The sequence below is a fragment of the Rutilus rutilus genome (genome assembly GCF_951802725.1).
Source record: "Rutilus rutilus genome assembly, chromosome: 6".
In the NCBI taxonomy this organism is placed as follows: Eukaryota; Metazoa; Chordata; class Actinopteri; order Cypriniformes; family Leuciscidae; genus Rutilus; species Rutilus rutilus.
Window position 1 is genome coordinate 32,677,772 of NC_140214.1, and position 14,265 is coordinate 32,692,036.

At 39.5% G+C, this 14,265-nt stretch overlaps 1 protein-coding gene across 2 annotated transcripts in view; it reads left to right on the forward strand.

The window, feature by feature from the left end:
- pex5lb (peroxisomal biogenesis factor 5-like b) overlaps window positions 1-10,008 on the forward strand; it is a 57,185-nt gene extending 47,177 nt beyond the window's left edge. For both annotated transcript variants that reach the window (XM_084410596.1, XM_084410595.1), the window contains 5 exons: window positions 621-691; window positions 1,287-1,505; window positions 4,368-4,530; window positions 6,088-6,245; window positions 7,710-10,008. In XM_084410596.1, the coding sequence (XP_084266722.1) occupies window positions 621-691; window positions 1,287-1,505; window positions 4,368-4,530; window positions 6,088-6,245; window positions 7,710-7,899 (801 nt within the window). In that variant the 3' untranslated portion in view covers window positions 7,900-10,008. The remainder of the gene's footprint in view (window positions 1-620; window positions 692-1,286; window positions 1,506-4,367; window positions 4,531-6,087; window positions 6,246-7,709) is intronic.
- Window positions 10,009-14,265: the final 4,257 nt, after the last annotated feature.

Consider the following 14,265-nt stretch of genomic DNA (forward strand, 5'->3'; position numbering starts at 1 on the left):
AAAAACATACAAAAATAAAAACTGACCCCAAACTTATGAACGAGTGTCTTGTAGAAAATGGGGGGGACCAATTGTTTAAGAAGTTTAATAATTTGATATTTAGAACGTTCTAAATCAGCCTCTTGTCCGCTTACTTGGATTTGGAACATAACTATTATGTCCTGTATTCAACTCAATCTACTCCGAACGTTTTATCACCTCACAAACGATGAAACCGCTTAGTGACAGACAGTGCAAATCCATGTCCTCCCTGCCTTCCTTTTATTATTGCCCAGTCAGCACCATCAAACATTTAATGAAATTTCCCATGCTTTATGAGCCACAGTGATGCCAGACAGATGGCGTAAACCTCTGGGATGGCTTATAAATATGATCCTGTTTAATTCTAAACAAAACCACATTAAAGTCAAATGCCAACGTCCCCAGAGTGACTGCACTAAATGCACTAGCCAAGCACATAATGAAGAAGGAACAACAATATGCTTTAGAAAACTGGCAGCCCCAATAATTGAACGCTCTTTTTACAGTGCCCTTCGAGCAATTCTCGCCTTTTTTATTTCTGCTTTGCTCTAATATTTTTGTGATGTTTCAAACTATAGTGCTTTTTTTCCTCTACAAAGGCTTGGCAGGTTTTGGGCACCACACAAGCAGAGAATGAGAATGAACAGGCAGCCATTGTTTGTCTTCAGAGGTGAGTCGACAATAATGAGGGGTTTTGTGATTAATGCTTGAGTCTGATATATGCCAGAGGAGCATTAATGCTCTGTTCTCTGTGGGTGAATGATGTTGTAAATACAGAGTTTTAATGTCCTTTCATTGGGGATTACACACTTACTAGACACTCTGTCAAACCAGAATCTTCTTAACAAGTGCAATGCTCAGGATTTCTTGCCTAAATCCACTAGTCATTGAAACATCTTTTAGATGAAAGGCTGCAGAAATAGTCACATTTGTAGTTTCAGGGTTTCTACAATTTTTAATTTGTAAAAATCTTTCATTTTAAAATTAAGGCCATAACAATCTCAAAGTTCACCAATCTCTAAAGTTCACGAACGTATTAAATTATGCATGAGGAAATTGCATTAAAGCTTTATGGGCTTCTGCGCAATTAGTGGTAACAAATGGTATTGCACAAATAGTTTTTCGAAACGCTCCCCTTGTGCACCATTTATTGGACTACAGATAGTGCCGCCCCAAACTCACGTAGTTTTAAAAAAAACATGTTGGACCAACTCACTCCCTCGCTTATTTTGCCATGTTTTGTCTGTGTGTCTTTGTTCAAATAGATGTTTGGAGCTGCACCCAAACAATCTGAAGGCCCTGATGGCTCTGGCGGTGAGCCTGACCAACGCAGGGCAGCAGCCGGAAGCCTGTGAGGCTCTTCACCGCTGGATCAGATACAACCCCAGATACAGACACCTGCTCCAGAACCGCAGCCCTCTGGATGGCTCGCCACTGCCCAGCCGCAGAGGGTCCTCCATCTCCCCCATCCCCACTCTCGGGTGGTACGATCCACATTCACTCACATGAATCATTGTCTACATGCTGCATATATAAAGCATATGCATGAGGTCTGTTTTGTGAGATAGGAGTAGTGTGGCGTAGATCACTTCATTTTATTTCACTGTAGATTCTTCATTCTGCATTCTTCATTTTCTCAGTCATTCAGGTTTCTTTATCAACGTGTCAATAACTTAATGCAGTCACGCCTACTAAAAGATACACAGATATGTACATACTGCGACAAAAACAATATAGCAAATTCTCTATTGTAAAGGATTATACTTTCTCTCATACAAGGCACCTGTTATGTAGAAGTTTTAATTGATGGCACCAAATTTATAATGCGTTTCGGTCACGTCACTTAAGATGTGTGTGAGAATGTCAGATGACCTCCTACTCCTCCTACTGTACCTCTGGGTACCAGCTAAAGAATTTCGCCTTAATAGTAAAATAACAATCAAAAATGATTGTTGAATAAATAAAATTGTGTGAACTGAAGGGAGTTTGTCATCTGACCAATTTGAAGGATTTTGAGATATCGTTAACTTGTAGAGCCTCCTCTGTATTATCAACACAAGGTAAACACACGTGTAATAAAATACATTTTATTAACAAAAAGATAAACTAGTAATCAACACAACTGCAAAATGAATACCATGAATGATGAAGGAAAAGGTGCATAAAAAGCAAGCAATTAAAGTCCAACTGAAATCAAAATGGACCCTATTTACTTTGTTAGCGCATATTACTAGTCTTGTGGTGAACAATTAATCCGTGCAAGTTAAAACACGGAAAAAAATGTTTTGGCTTCGTAATCTTTAATCAAAATCTGAAAATGCCCCTCCTCTCTGCATTGGAGGACCTTCCCTGATGACGTATGCTTGACGGCTTGGGTTGAGAAACGCTTAACCACTCCCCTCAAATCGTTAGTCTGTAATGAGCGAGAGATGGAGAGGAGGAGCACTAGAGTAAAACCCTGCCCTCTGTTCAATATTCCTTTTCACTGGGAAATACGTCACAGCACCGGAGAAAAGTCGTTTGCAACTTCCGGTTCACGCGGACTTTAAGTTGGGTGTGGCTATGGCAGAGTTACGTTATTTTATGGGAATATACATTATTTCTCTGAAACTAATAAGGTGAAGAACCTTATGCATCAAAGAAAACAATGAAACATTATTTGTTATTGACTAGCATCAGCTATATAACATCTAATGCAAATTAGATAATCATATACTGATAATATACAACAATGCCAAGGTCTCTAAGAGGATTGGTAAAGTGATATTTATGTTCCACGTGGTCGAGTGTCCGATGGCGGTGAAGTCTTCCACTGGTTGGTACTGGGTGACAATGCAGTCGGGAAAGGAGCCGGAATACGTTGAACAGCCTTGAACACGAAGCTCTGCGGGATGCTGATCTCCTGGAGCACCAAAAAGGGTTCCTAAAATCTGGAACATGCAGATATGAGGCCCTGAAGTGAAGGATTGTCCTCCTGAGCTTAACCTTGTTGCAAATGTCTGTTTGTCTTCTGCCTCTCTGGGCCAGACACGCTGCTTGCACGCTGCCAGACTCTGAACGAAGTTGTTAATGTCTCTTTCCTCACAGACTGGAGGCTCAGACTGTGGTTGTATCTGTGGCTGCCTCACAAGCTGTAGACTTGGAACATGAGAGCATGGAACCTGTTATTGTCTCTTCCTTCACAGGCCAGAGTCTCAAAACGTATCTGATAATGTCTCACCTTTGTAGGTTGGAGATTCAGAACTTGGGTGTATCTGTTGCTGCCTTCCCTGTAACGGGCCGGAGGCTCAGAATGGCGTGTCTGTTAATGTCTCTCCAGATGGGAGATTCCGAACTGGTTGATCTGTTTCTGTTTCTTGAGACTCAGAACAAGGAGTGTCTGTTGAAAGGGTACATTTATCCCTTTCCGATGAGGAGGAGATTGCAATTTGCTGCTTCTCCATTCCAGTGCGTTTCTCACTTCCCAAACCACCACCTGAATACCTTTGGAAAGTTTTTGGCAAAAAGATTGAACTGTCATTCATGCATTCATTTATACATTTACAGCTGAATTTGAGTAAGATTTATTTTTTACTAGTGCTGGGCAACGATTAATCGTGATTAATCGCATCCAAATTAAATTGTACTGTGTATAATTATTTTGTATATATAAATACACACATATGCATGTATATATTTAAGAAATATATATTTATACATAATTTATATTATATATAAATATAAACATTTTATATATTAACACATTTTTCTTAAATATATACATGCGTGTGTATTTATATATACAAAATAATTATATACAGTACACACACATAGATTATGTAAACACAAACTTTTATTTTGGGTGCGATTAATCGTTGCCCAGCACAATTTTTTACATTAATTTATATTAAATTAATGTGTTTTAGTTTACATTAGTTTTAAGGTTTCCAAACATAGTTATGAATGGATTTGTTATAATTGATAACAATTATCAATTATGATTGATGCTGTTGCACCCAAAATGTCCTAAATAATTGTTATGGTGGTTGGCTTAAACCTTAGGGATGAGTCTAGATGAGTGCAGGGCAGAAACTGCCTGTGGACCAATGAGGAGTTCTGTCCTTCCCGTGCTTGAGCAGTCTGTCAGTCCTAGCGTCCTTATCTGGTGGTGTTGGACATTTGTTTGTGCTAGTCCACCAAGATCCAATCAACATGCTGCAAAGCTTTTTCCACTGTTGCAGAAAGAGAGGGGCCATAAAACCTGGCCCTGGAATGTGCTATCAACTGACAGTTTATATCATCGCCATGATATATGTCCTCATATGGCCCTGCCCTTGTTCATGGTGTGTGTTGTGTGTTGTGTGCAGCTCTCAGCTGGTGGAGGTGTTGGAGCTGTATCAGGAGGCAGTGCAGAGCGCTGAAGGGGTGGACCCTGACCTCCAGACAGGCCTGGGTGTGCTCTTCAACCTCAGCTCAGAGTTTGATAAAGCTGTGGACGCCTTCAATGCCGCACTGTCTGTCCGACCGGAGGTAAGCCACAAAGTCCTATTCATCATTTTTAATGCTACAGATCTTTTAGATTCTCAGAGCTGTCCTGACAGCACTGTGGGTGTTTTTAAGCTTGCTAAAAAAATGAATACAGCAATCTGTAATGCATATTAATTTAGTAGTTCACATTGATTTGGGTGCAGGGTTCTGTTAGTGTTTTTTTAACAATGTTGAAAATAATTTATTATGATGCGCCATTGTGGTGCAAGATCCCCCTTTCTTCAATGCCTGACCAAAAATTTTCTAATCAAAACTGCTTTTCTTAACCAGTCAGTTAGTAGGCTGAGCTGTTACCTTGATAACCAATGGATAACTGAAAATGTTTAGTTTCACCACTTTTAGCTTTGTTAATATAATGTGGTGTGTGATATGTAATTTAAGTAAGGAATAATCCAAGGCTAGCTGTGCATTAAATTATTTTAATGCATTCGGATCATTTAAAGCACAGCTAGCCGTGGATTATCCCGCTTATACCAATGCGTTGGATCCGAGCGCAGTGGACATTTATTTACACAAGACAACAAGAAGTAAATCCAGTCGTGAGAGAACAGAAAGCTGCAGCAAACACACACAAAAGATTTTGTTGATAGTGTAATTTTTTTAATATCCACTGTTAAATGAATAAACTTATATTTGCAATTCAAATTCAAATCTTTATGGAGAATAGATTGCCTTACCAGTCCTAGTGAGCAAGCTAAATGCTAGGATTTAGGATTTATCAAAACACAACAAGGATTTATAGATGAACACTTAGAAATACATGTTATATAAAACTAATGCAGAGTCTATTAAATCTTTCTTACTAAATATAATATAATATAATATAATATAATATAATATAATAATTGATTTTAAGGTCCTCCTCCTCACATACAAACCCTGTAATGGGCTTGGACCAAGTTATAGTGTTAATTCATTTGTAAATGATGTGCCTGCGAAAACACTGAGATCATCTGTTGCTTGTTTATTGGAGGTTCCCAGCAACAGTCAAAGACCATCGGGAATGCAGCCATTGACAATTATGCCTGAAATTAAGCTCTGGAGCACATTAACCAATAGATTTAAGGAAGACGGCTTATTCAATATTTTTTTTAATGAAAGTTAAAAATTACTTTAGCTTTTATTATTAATTTTAATTAATATTAATTTCCATTTGTTTTTGCTATGCATTTTATGTATAATAGTTTTATCTTATTTTATTATCATTATAAGGCAAGTTTAATTTTTAAACTTATGTTATATCGATTATGGTAGTTTGTTTTTATGTGAAGTGTTATACTTATTGTAATGTTTTGCTTAATTGTAAAACACTTTGAGAAATAAAGTTATAGTATATTATACATAATATAATATAATATAAACAGTCCTTAAAATGCAAAATAAATAAAACAATTAGTTTACATGTTATTTTTCTCTGAAATTTTCCCGTAGACCGCCTAGTAGTACCACCTTGCGACCCCCTGGTGGTCCTTGGAACCCCGCTGGAAAACCCCTGTCTGAGATCGCCCTTTACTCTGCCAATTCTGTGTGTTTTCATAGGACTATCTCCTGTGGAATCGGCTCGGAGCCACACTGGCGAATGGGGACCGCAGTGAGGAGGCGGTGGAGGCCTACACCAGAGCTCTGGAGCTCCAGCCAGGCTTCATCCGTTCCAGATACAACCTCGGCATCAGCTGCATCAACCTGGGGGCACATCGGTAATGAACCGTAACAATGAGCAAGGGTTAATGGGAACTGTATGTCTCCTTAGTGTAGACACTAAAGCAGACTGAACAAGCAGAAGGCTAAACAAAATAAAGTCTGAAACTTCAAATTTCAGGGCCTTATTTTAAGGATCTAACGCATGGTCTAAAGCGCACGGCGCAAGTGCACTTAGGGCATGTCCGAATCCACTTTTGCTAGTTTAACGACGGGAAAATGGCCGGCGCGCATGGTCTAAAAGGGTTGTCCCTATTCTCTTTTTGGGCGTAACATGCAACAAACCAATCAGAGTCTCATCTCCCATTCCCTTTAAAAGCCAGTTGCGCTCGCGCCATGGTGGATTCGCTATTTACATGGCAGAATTTGCAAGTGGAAAAACTAGCCGCTTCTCCGGAGAGGAAATGGCTCTGCTCGTGCGCGAGGTTAAAGCGAGCAAGCAGACCATCTACGGGACCAGCCGGATTCCACCATACATCACAATGTAACATAACATGTCTTTTAAATTCAACATCACTGAGCCCAAAGGCAGCAGGCATCATGCAGATAACTATTTTTGAAACAGTTCTGACCAAGTCCAACTAAAATCCAACAAAATAAATAATGAACAGATAAAATATAAAACAACATGAAATTAGTTAATTGACAGTCTTATATAATAAGAATATATAATAATATAATATATACCAAAACCTTTCATATGTTTTAGAAAGGATGTGACAGCAGGCAACAAGTTGATACATTCTGTTAAATAAAAATTTTAATGTACAGAATTAACCATTTGTTTTCTGACAGGGAACACATGGAACGAATCACCGCTCCACATTTTGATTGACAGCCGTCACAACCTACTGGTGACCGTGTTTACTCCTTTCTTTTCAACCATTGGATTTGATTTAAAAAAGGCTGTTGTATTTGTACTTCTGACGAAGCGCTGTTAAATATAGGTGAAAAACTACGCCGCAAAAAGAATAAATAAAATGCTTTCTTAAAAAGGCAAAAGAATTCATGCACGTTTTCTTCATTTGATAATTAAAAATCAACAGCCTGAAAATGCAGGACATTTTCTCAATATGGGACGTGTGGGACAAGGGGTGAATATTGTGTGCGGCACAACGCAAAGCGGGACGGGTGGTCACCCTACCTATAGGAGCATATTACTAATGCACCCTTTAAATAACAAAATAAATACTGCGCCATTGACTTTAGACCAGATTCCAGTTGGTCAATGGCGCAGTCTAATTCAGTTGCCTCAAAATAGCAACGCGCCAACATTGCGCCTGAACACACCTCGTTTTCAGACCAGCCGCCCATGGGCGCACAAAAGCATTTGCTATTTAAACAACGTGGCACAGGACATGAAAATGATAACTGCGTCAGGCTGAAACTAGCCAAAAACACTTGCATTCCGCCGGGTGTATGATAGGGCACTCAATGTTTTACCTCTGTCTTTTCTCTCACAGGGAGGCAGTGAGTAACTTCTTGACCGCTCTGCACCAGCAGAGGAAGAGCAGGAGTCATCAGGCAATGTCCAGCAACATCTGGGCCGCTCTGCGGATCGCCCTCTCACTCATGGACCAGCCAGAACTGTTCCAGGCAGCAAGCGTGGGAGATCTGGACCTCCTAATGAGGGCCTTCAACATGGACATGTGATCAAACTCGGACCTGTGAAATCTATTATTCACTAACAGTAGGCACAAAGTTTGGCTCGAGTGAAAACAGGATGTCAATTTAATATGCAGAGCGTGCACAGCTATTTTTGTTGAATTTATGGGCAGCCTTTGCTTTCTTCAGAGGCGCCTGAAGACAGCATTTATATTCTATAGAGCACAAACAGAACCGGTAAGTGAAGGTTTTTGAAACTAGAGGAATACATGCCAGAAAGTGAGAGCAAAAGCACCTTTTCTTGATGTTAGTTATATTTCACTAATATTTTTAAGCTTATCTAACTTTGTATACTTGAGAAAAATGAACCAAACCTCGTTGGGGAATATAGGAGGAATTTTGTTTAGTTTATCAAACTGAATATTAATCTTCAAAGAACCTAGTTATCTATCATGGTCAATTCAGATCTCAAGAACCTTTGTTCAACCTGTTTTTCATGTTCATTTTACAATGTTAGTTCACATCCCTCGCCACAAGGTGGCGCTGTTTTTCTGCTGAAAAGAGTGTAGCCATACAGCCTCAGTTCAGGCATGACACTAGGGCTGCATCTGAAATTGCATAGGTGCTTATTTTTGAAAAAGTAATTACTTCACGATAGCTACAAAAAAAAGTTCTATATAGTTTGATTGTCTGTAGTATGAATGTAATCAGGACATACTACATCTGCAGTGTTGCCATTGTCATGTGACCTGCCAGTGTAAGTGTGCGTCACTTCACTGTCATTCACAAATCCTCTCCCGTGGGTCTCATGGGATAGTTAAGTGCCCATCGAATGCACACTTAGAATCTCACCGGAAGTATTCGGTCATCCAACTTTTTGCCTACTTTTTTAGAACTTAGTACTGTTTTTCACCTACTATATAGTAGGGAAGTATGCGATTTCGGTTGCAGCCTAGCTGAATTTGACTCAGGGTGATCTATACCCAGGTGTGCAGGCAGGGCGTGTTCCCCAGGCCATCTGTCTTCCAGCAAGCCCAGTTTAATGCTGTGTGCTCCGGGGCATTCTGGATCAGGGCTCGGCGGGGAGCAACTTCAAAGCCTCTGCATGAAAGGTCACAGCTAAAGCAGTATCATGTTGAAAGTGAGCGAGTTCATTTAAGACTGTTAGCCCAAACGTTCAAAGGGGACCGAATACATTCACAAAATCTACGAACAACAACATCTTGGCCATACAGTTGAGTCGATGGGCCTGGTAAGTTTGAAGTGCATTTCATGAGACTGAAATCCTTTTATCGTTCATATTTACAGTATATAGTTTATAGTGAAAAAAGCCATGTGCTAGAACATTATGATTTCCGCTCCTTTGTATCATTTTAGGCTGGATATTTTCTTTGAAGAAAATAACTATGCAAACCAGCATTGCTGTTTTTGTTTTTTTTGTTGTTGCTAAATTTACCAAAAATCTTAGTGGGTGTCCTTATTAAGATTTGTCTATAATTTTAACACTATGCATTATTAGTTAACGTCAAAGCAATTGGAGTGAGCTGAGATGATTGAAGGGCACTGAATGAGACAATGTTTAAAGACATAAATAACATTAATAACCGTAATTATTTTGTTTGGGCAAAGACTAAGAAAGTTGCTTCATTAGATGCATCTACAATTTAAATATTACAGAAGATTTGGAAAATCTGATGATTGCATGTGATACAGAAAACAGATTTCCCTCTCTTCATGGTCCCATATTTTAACTTAAAAGTGAATGTAACTACTATTAATGTACATTTTTGACATAGAGCAAAATTCCAACACCAAGCATACTATATATGACAATATTTAAAATCATATGCCATGTATGAGCACAGTATGCGGGCATTAATGACACTTGTCTTGTAGAAAATCACACTAGTTTTGCTATGATCAGAGCTGTCATGTAACTATAAATATAATTACTGGCAAAAAAAAAAATTGTAGAATAGCAGAAGGAAATGTATTTAATTTTTATTCATGTAAAATAGACTATTTCATGGAATGAACAGTCATAAAATGTATGCATGTCTACCCATCAAGTATCATCTTTCAGTCTCTCCATTAACAGTTAATATAGCCAAGATGCATTTATAACCTATTTATTAAAGCTGTATTTTAGAAGAACTGAAATATTATGTCTCTCTTTTTTCATTTCAAAACTAAGCACATGGTGGTCCCTGACCTTTAAATGATCTAGAAATGGTGATACCAGAGCACCCCCCATAGGCACATGCTGAACACTGCTTTCTTCTGTCTTCAGACAGACACTTCAGTAATGCAGTGTTACAAATGTCACCTTTAACCAGTGTTGGGGAAAGTTACCTTTAAATGTAATACATTACAAGATATATATTACAATATATAAATATACAATATTGCATTACTCCCTAAAAAAGTAATTGTGTTACTTAGTTGCTTTTCTGTTACTTTTTCTTATCTGGGCTGGGTTTGCTTGTTTGATTTTGATTTTTAAAAAGTTGTATTTTTGGCAAATGCCAAGGCCCTTTTACACCAAAAGTGAAATGAATAAGCCTCAGGCCGAAGGAAATGCAAATTCACGTCTGTACAGTAGAGGGCGCAGCTCAAATAAACCAAAAATACCTTTCAGCTGTGCTGCCATTCTGGATCGCAGAAGAACAGGACGCAGGAGAAGAAAGTTCAATACTCTTAAGATACTGATCCACTTGTCCGTGCGACACTTCTGTCACGCAGCACTCCACTATATTCCTATGGGTGACGTCAAGCGACTTTGACGCGCCCGCAAAGCATTCCGGGAAGGACTTCATTTGGAAAAATGCTGCACGTCAAAAAGCTGGCCGATGCCCATCTTTATGCAAATGAATTCCGTTGAACGCGACGCGACTATCCAATAGAAGTAGAGCGTATGGAGACGGGGGTCTCTCGCAGGTCCTCTGTTCTAATACGCAACATTTCCCGCTCGGTCAAAACCACGCCCATAGCGGTAAACTGAAGGAACGCCCATCAACGTACAAATGTGGGGAGGCGTCGCGACACCACGTGACAGTCGTGTTGCAAAAGTGGATCAGTACCTTTAGGCTGGATCCCAAATGGCACACTTCACACTTTGGTCTCGTGGCCTTAAATTGCGCGTGCTCGCCAAGTGTATGGGTCTGTAGGGCGTCCCATTCGGCATTTCAGCGCTCAGAAGTGTGCTCGCAAGCGCCGCCTTTGTGCCCTCGATGCGGACTTCGGTGAAGGGAAGTTACCTACCCAGGAATCATTGCGAACGCCCAATCAGATAAATGAGGGGAGGAGTTTCGTGGCTGTTTGACTTTCGGTGGCATGATGTCATCAAGCCTGTCCCAAAATACACTCTCGCGTGCCCTCGTGGACTCGAGGCCAGCGCCCCTTAGGTCTGCACTTTCTGACGTCACCAAGTGTGAACTCGACTCGAAGGAGGTCCACAAGGCCGGAGTGTGCCATTTGGGATCCAGCCTTAGGCCCTGTCGCAAATGGCACACTTCATATGCACTTTCGTTCTTGTGGACTTACAATGGCTGCCGCGTGCGCGCATCCATTAAGTCCATGAGACCGTAGGGTGTCCCATTTGTTACTTTAGGTCTCAAAAGGGTGCTCGTTAGTGCCCCCTTTGCAGTGATATGTGCCCTCAATTCACACTTTTGCCGAGCCCGCACTGAAGCGAGCTCTGCAGCACACTTCTTCCCGACAGTCAAAGCGGCGTTACGTCTCGAAAGTGCGGACTCGTAGGAAGAACGCAGGTTTTTAGGGTGCCATTTGTGACAGGGCCTTACTTCAGCAATAAAAACAAAAAAAGGAACACAATATGATGTTTATCTAAAGTCATTTTTGCTTATTAGTATGCATGAATTGGATCATCAAAGGTCAGCAGCAAATTGCTTAGTTAAAGAATTGCTTAATAAAGTGAGATTAAATACATAAAGTATTTTTGTGCAATTTAACATATTTAGGCTATTTATTGCTGTTGTGCGTAATATTTTGAGTTTGCTTTTCACTGTTTTTATTCATTTAAGGAAGTGAGATGAGTAAATACTCACATTTAGTCTATAACTAATAGCCGTCATGATTGCACAGCCAAACACTTACAGCGCACACACTTACGATTTCTCTCAATATGGGGACAGGAGAGATGTCAGTCAATAAATGGGAAAACAATGTAACTTGAAAAAAATAACTCGGATATTTTGTTGTCACGGTTATATTCAGTTAGTTTCACTTTCATGGACTTTCATGGATATTCATTTAATTATTACAGCTGATCATTACTGAGTTCATTATCATTGAGTATTTAAGTTCCTCATTTCCTTTGTCTTTGTCCGGTATTGTTGGTGTTTGTGCTATGCAAACTGTTCGTTGATGTTACCTCTTGTTGGATTACCTGAGGCTGCTTTGTTTAATAAACAACACCTTTATTTTGATATACTTCATTTATCTTCTTCATCCTTGGACTAAATTGTGACAGTCAAGTCACCTTCATTTATATAGCGCTTTTAACAATATAGATTGTCTCAAATCAGTTTTACAGTGATAATAGGAAATTACAGAAACAGAGATTGTTTTGGCTTTACAGCAGCTCTTGAATAAAGTTATTGTCCAGCTAAAGTTAGTTTTGATTGATTCACAACCATTGTGAAGATCATTAGTTATTAACTTAGGGGCCGCTAACACGACACCGCTCTAACAGAAAACACTCAACGCGCTCCGGCCCGCTCTTTCGCACAACAACAGTGCCTGGCGGCTCGAGAACGCAAACCCTGAAATAGGTTCCAAGGTGCGAGCCTTAAAAAAAAAAAAAGGTTATCTCTGCGCAAACTTCAAAAATGCAAACCCGCGAAAACGCAGACGGCTTAGTGTTTAGTCTATAGGTATGCGCATTTGAATATATATGTGCGCAGACCTGTAGTCCTTCTTTACAAACCAACCCTCAACAAACTGCTTGTCTGGCCTTATAAAATGTATAATAAAGAATTATTTATCGCTTCCGCATAGCCATGTGTACCGGAATTATCCCGACAACGTTTTATCTGTACAGAGGTGAAGGGAAGGTGGCCTTCACAGGGGAGAGACTAGTTGACACTTCAGGACTGCGTTGTCTTCATGTCCAGGCACAGGTCCTTCAACAGATCTGGATACGGCCTGGATCCGGCGGACTGCGGTAAACCTCGGCATAAACAGAGAGACTAATATTAGCGTAGATGCCATCCTCCTTATGATGTAACGAGTACATCAGGATTTATGGGGAGTGCTCCCGGTTCCGGCTGACCTAATCTATGCAGCCTAACATTGAACTAGAAGTCTATAATGTGTTATGTGTGTGCTAGGCCAAAGAGATGTGTTTTTTTGTTGTTGTTTTTTTTCATTACATTTAAAAGTAATGCTTTACTTGTTACTTATGTAATCAGATTACTTTTTTAAGTTGCATTACTTGTAATGTTACCCCAAAACTGCCTTTATAATTTATTATATTATATTATACTATATTATATTATATTATATTAAAATATGTATGTATTAAATATTTGTGTATTATTATCCAAAAATCAAGACATAACCTTGGATGGCCTAACATTAGCAGATTAGATATTTCAAGTCTTTTCACCATGACTTGAAATGTTAGACACATTACAAGGCACTGAAAATAAAGCCATGTGGTTGAAAATGAGACCGGCTTAAATTAGCTTATGGATTTCTTTATGATTTTAGGTAACAGTGAGGATGTGAGGTGGATGTCTTAGCAGGGTCATATTACATGACCTTTCATATCCTCCTCAGATATACAGTGACTCAAAATACTTCCTTTGGATGTAGAACCTTTGGATGGACTCATGCAAGGAAACTCTCATCCCCAAATTTGACTTTTGACTGTCAAGGTTGTCTTTCTTATGCGAGCAGTTTTGAACGAGCAGTTTTCATTGAAATGCGATAAATAAATGCAGATATGATGCTCATCCAGTGGAGCAATGTGTGAAATCAAACTAAAAGGCTTGTTTTGATCAGCAAATTCAACAGAAATTCATTGGTAAACATGAACATAATAAACAGTAAGCGATTCAATGAAGCACTTGAAATGACAATGTTGACAATGGTACTACGTAGAAAAGCTTTCCATTTTAATAAATTATTGACAGCCCTTCATTACATATCCTACATTCAGTAATCATTCCTGCTTTTTGTGCATGTGCCCAGATAATGTAAACAAATGGTAAATAATGAAATGCACAGGACAGTCCTTGTTTGTTTTGTTTAACACATAGGCCTGCTCGGTTGCGACACTGACCAAATGAACAGACAGTGACAACTGCTGTCTCTTTAAGACCTCATCTTCCCACTTTCAGTATTCAGCCTCCCCCATCCAGCCCCACCTTGTCACCACCAGCAGCTCTC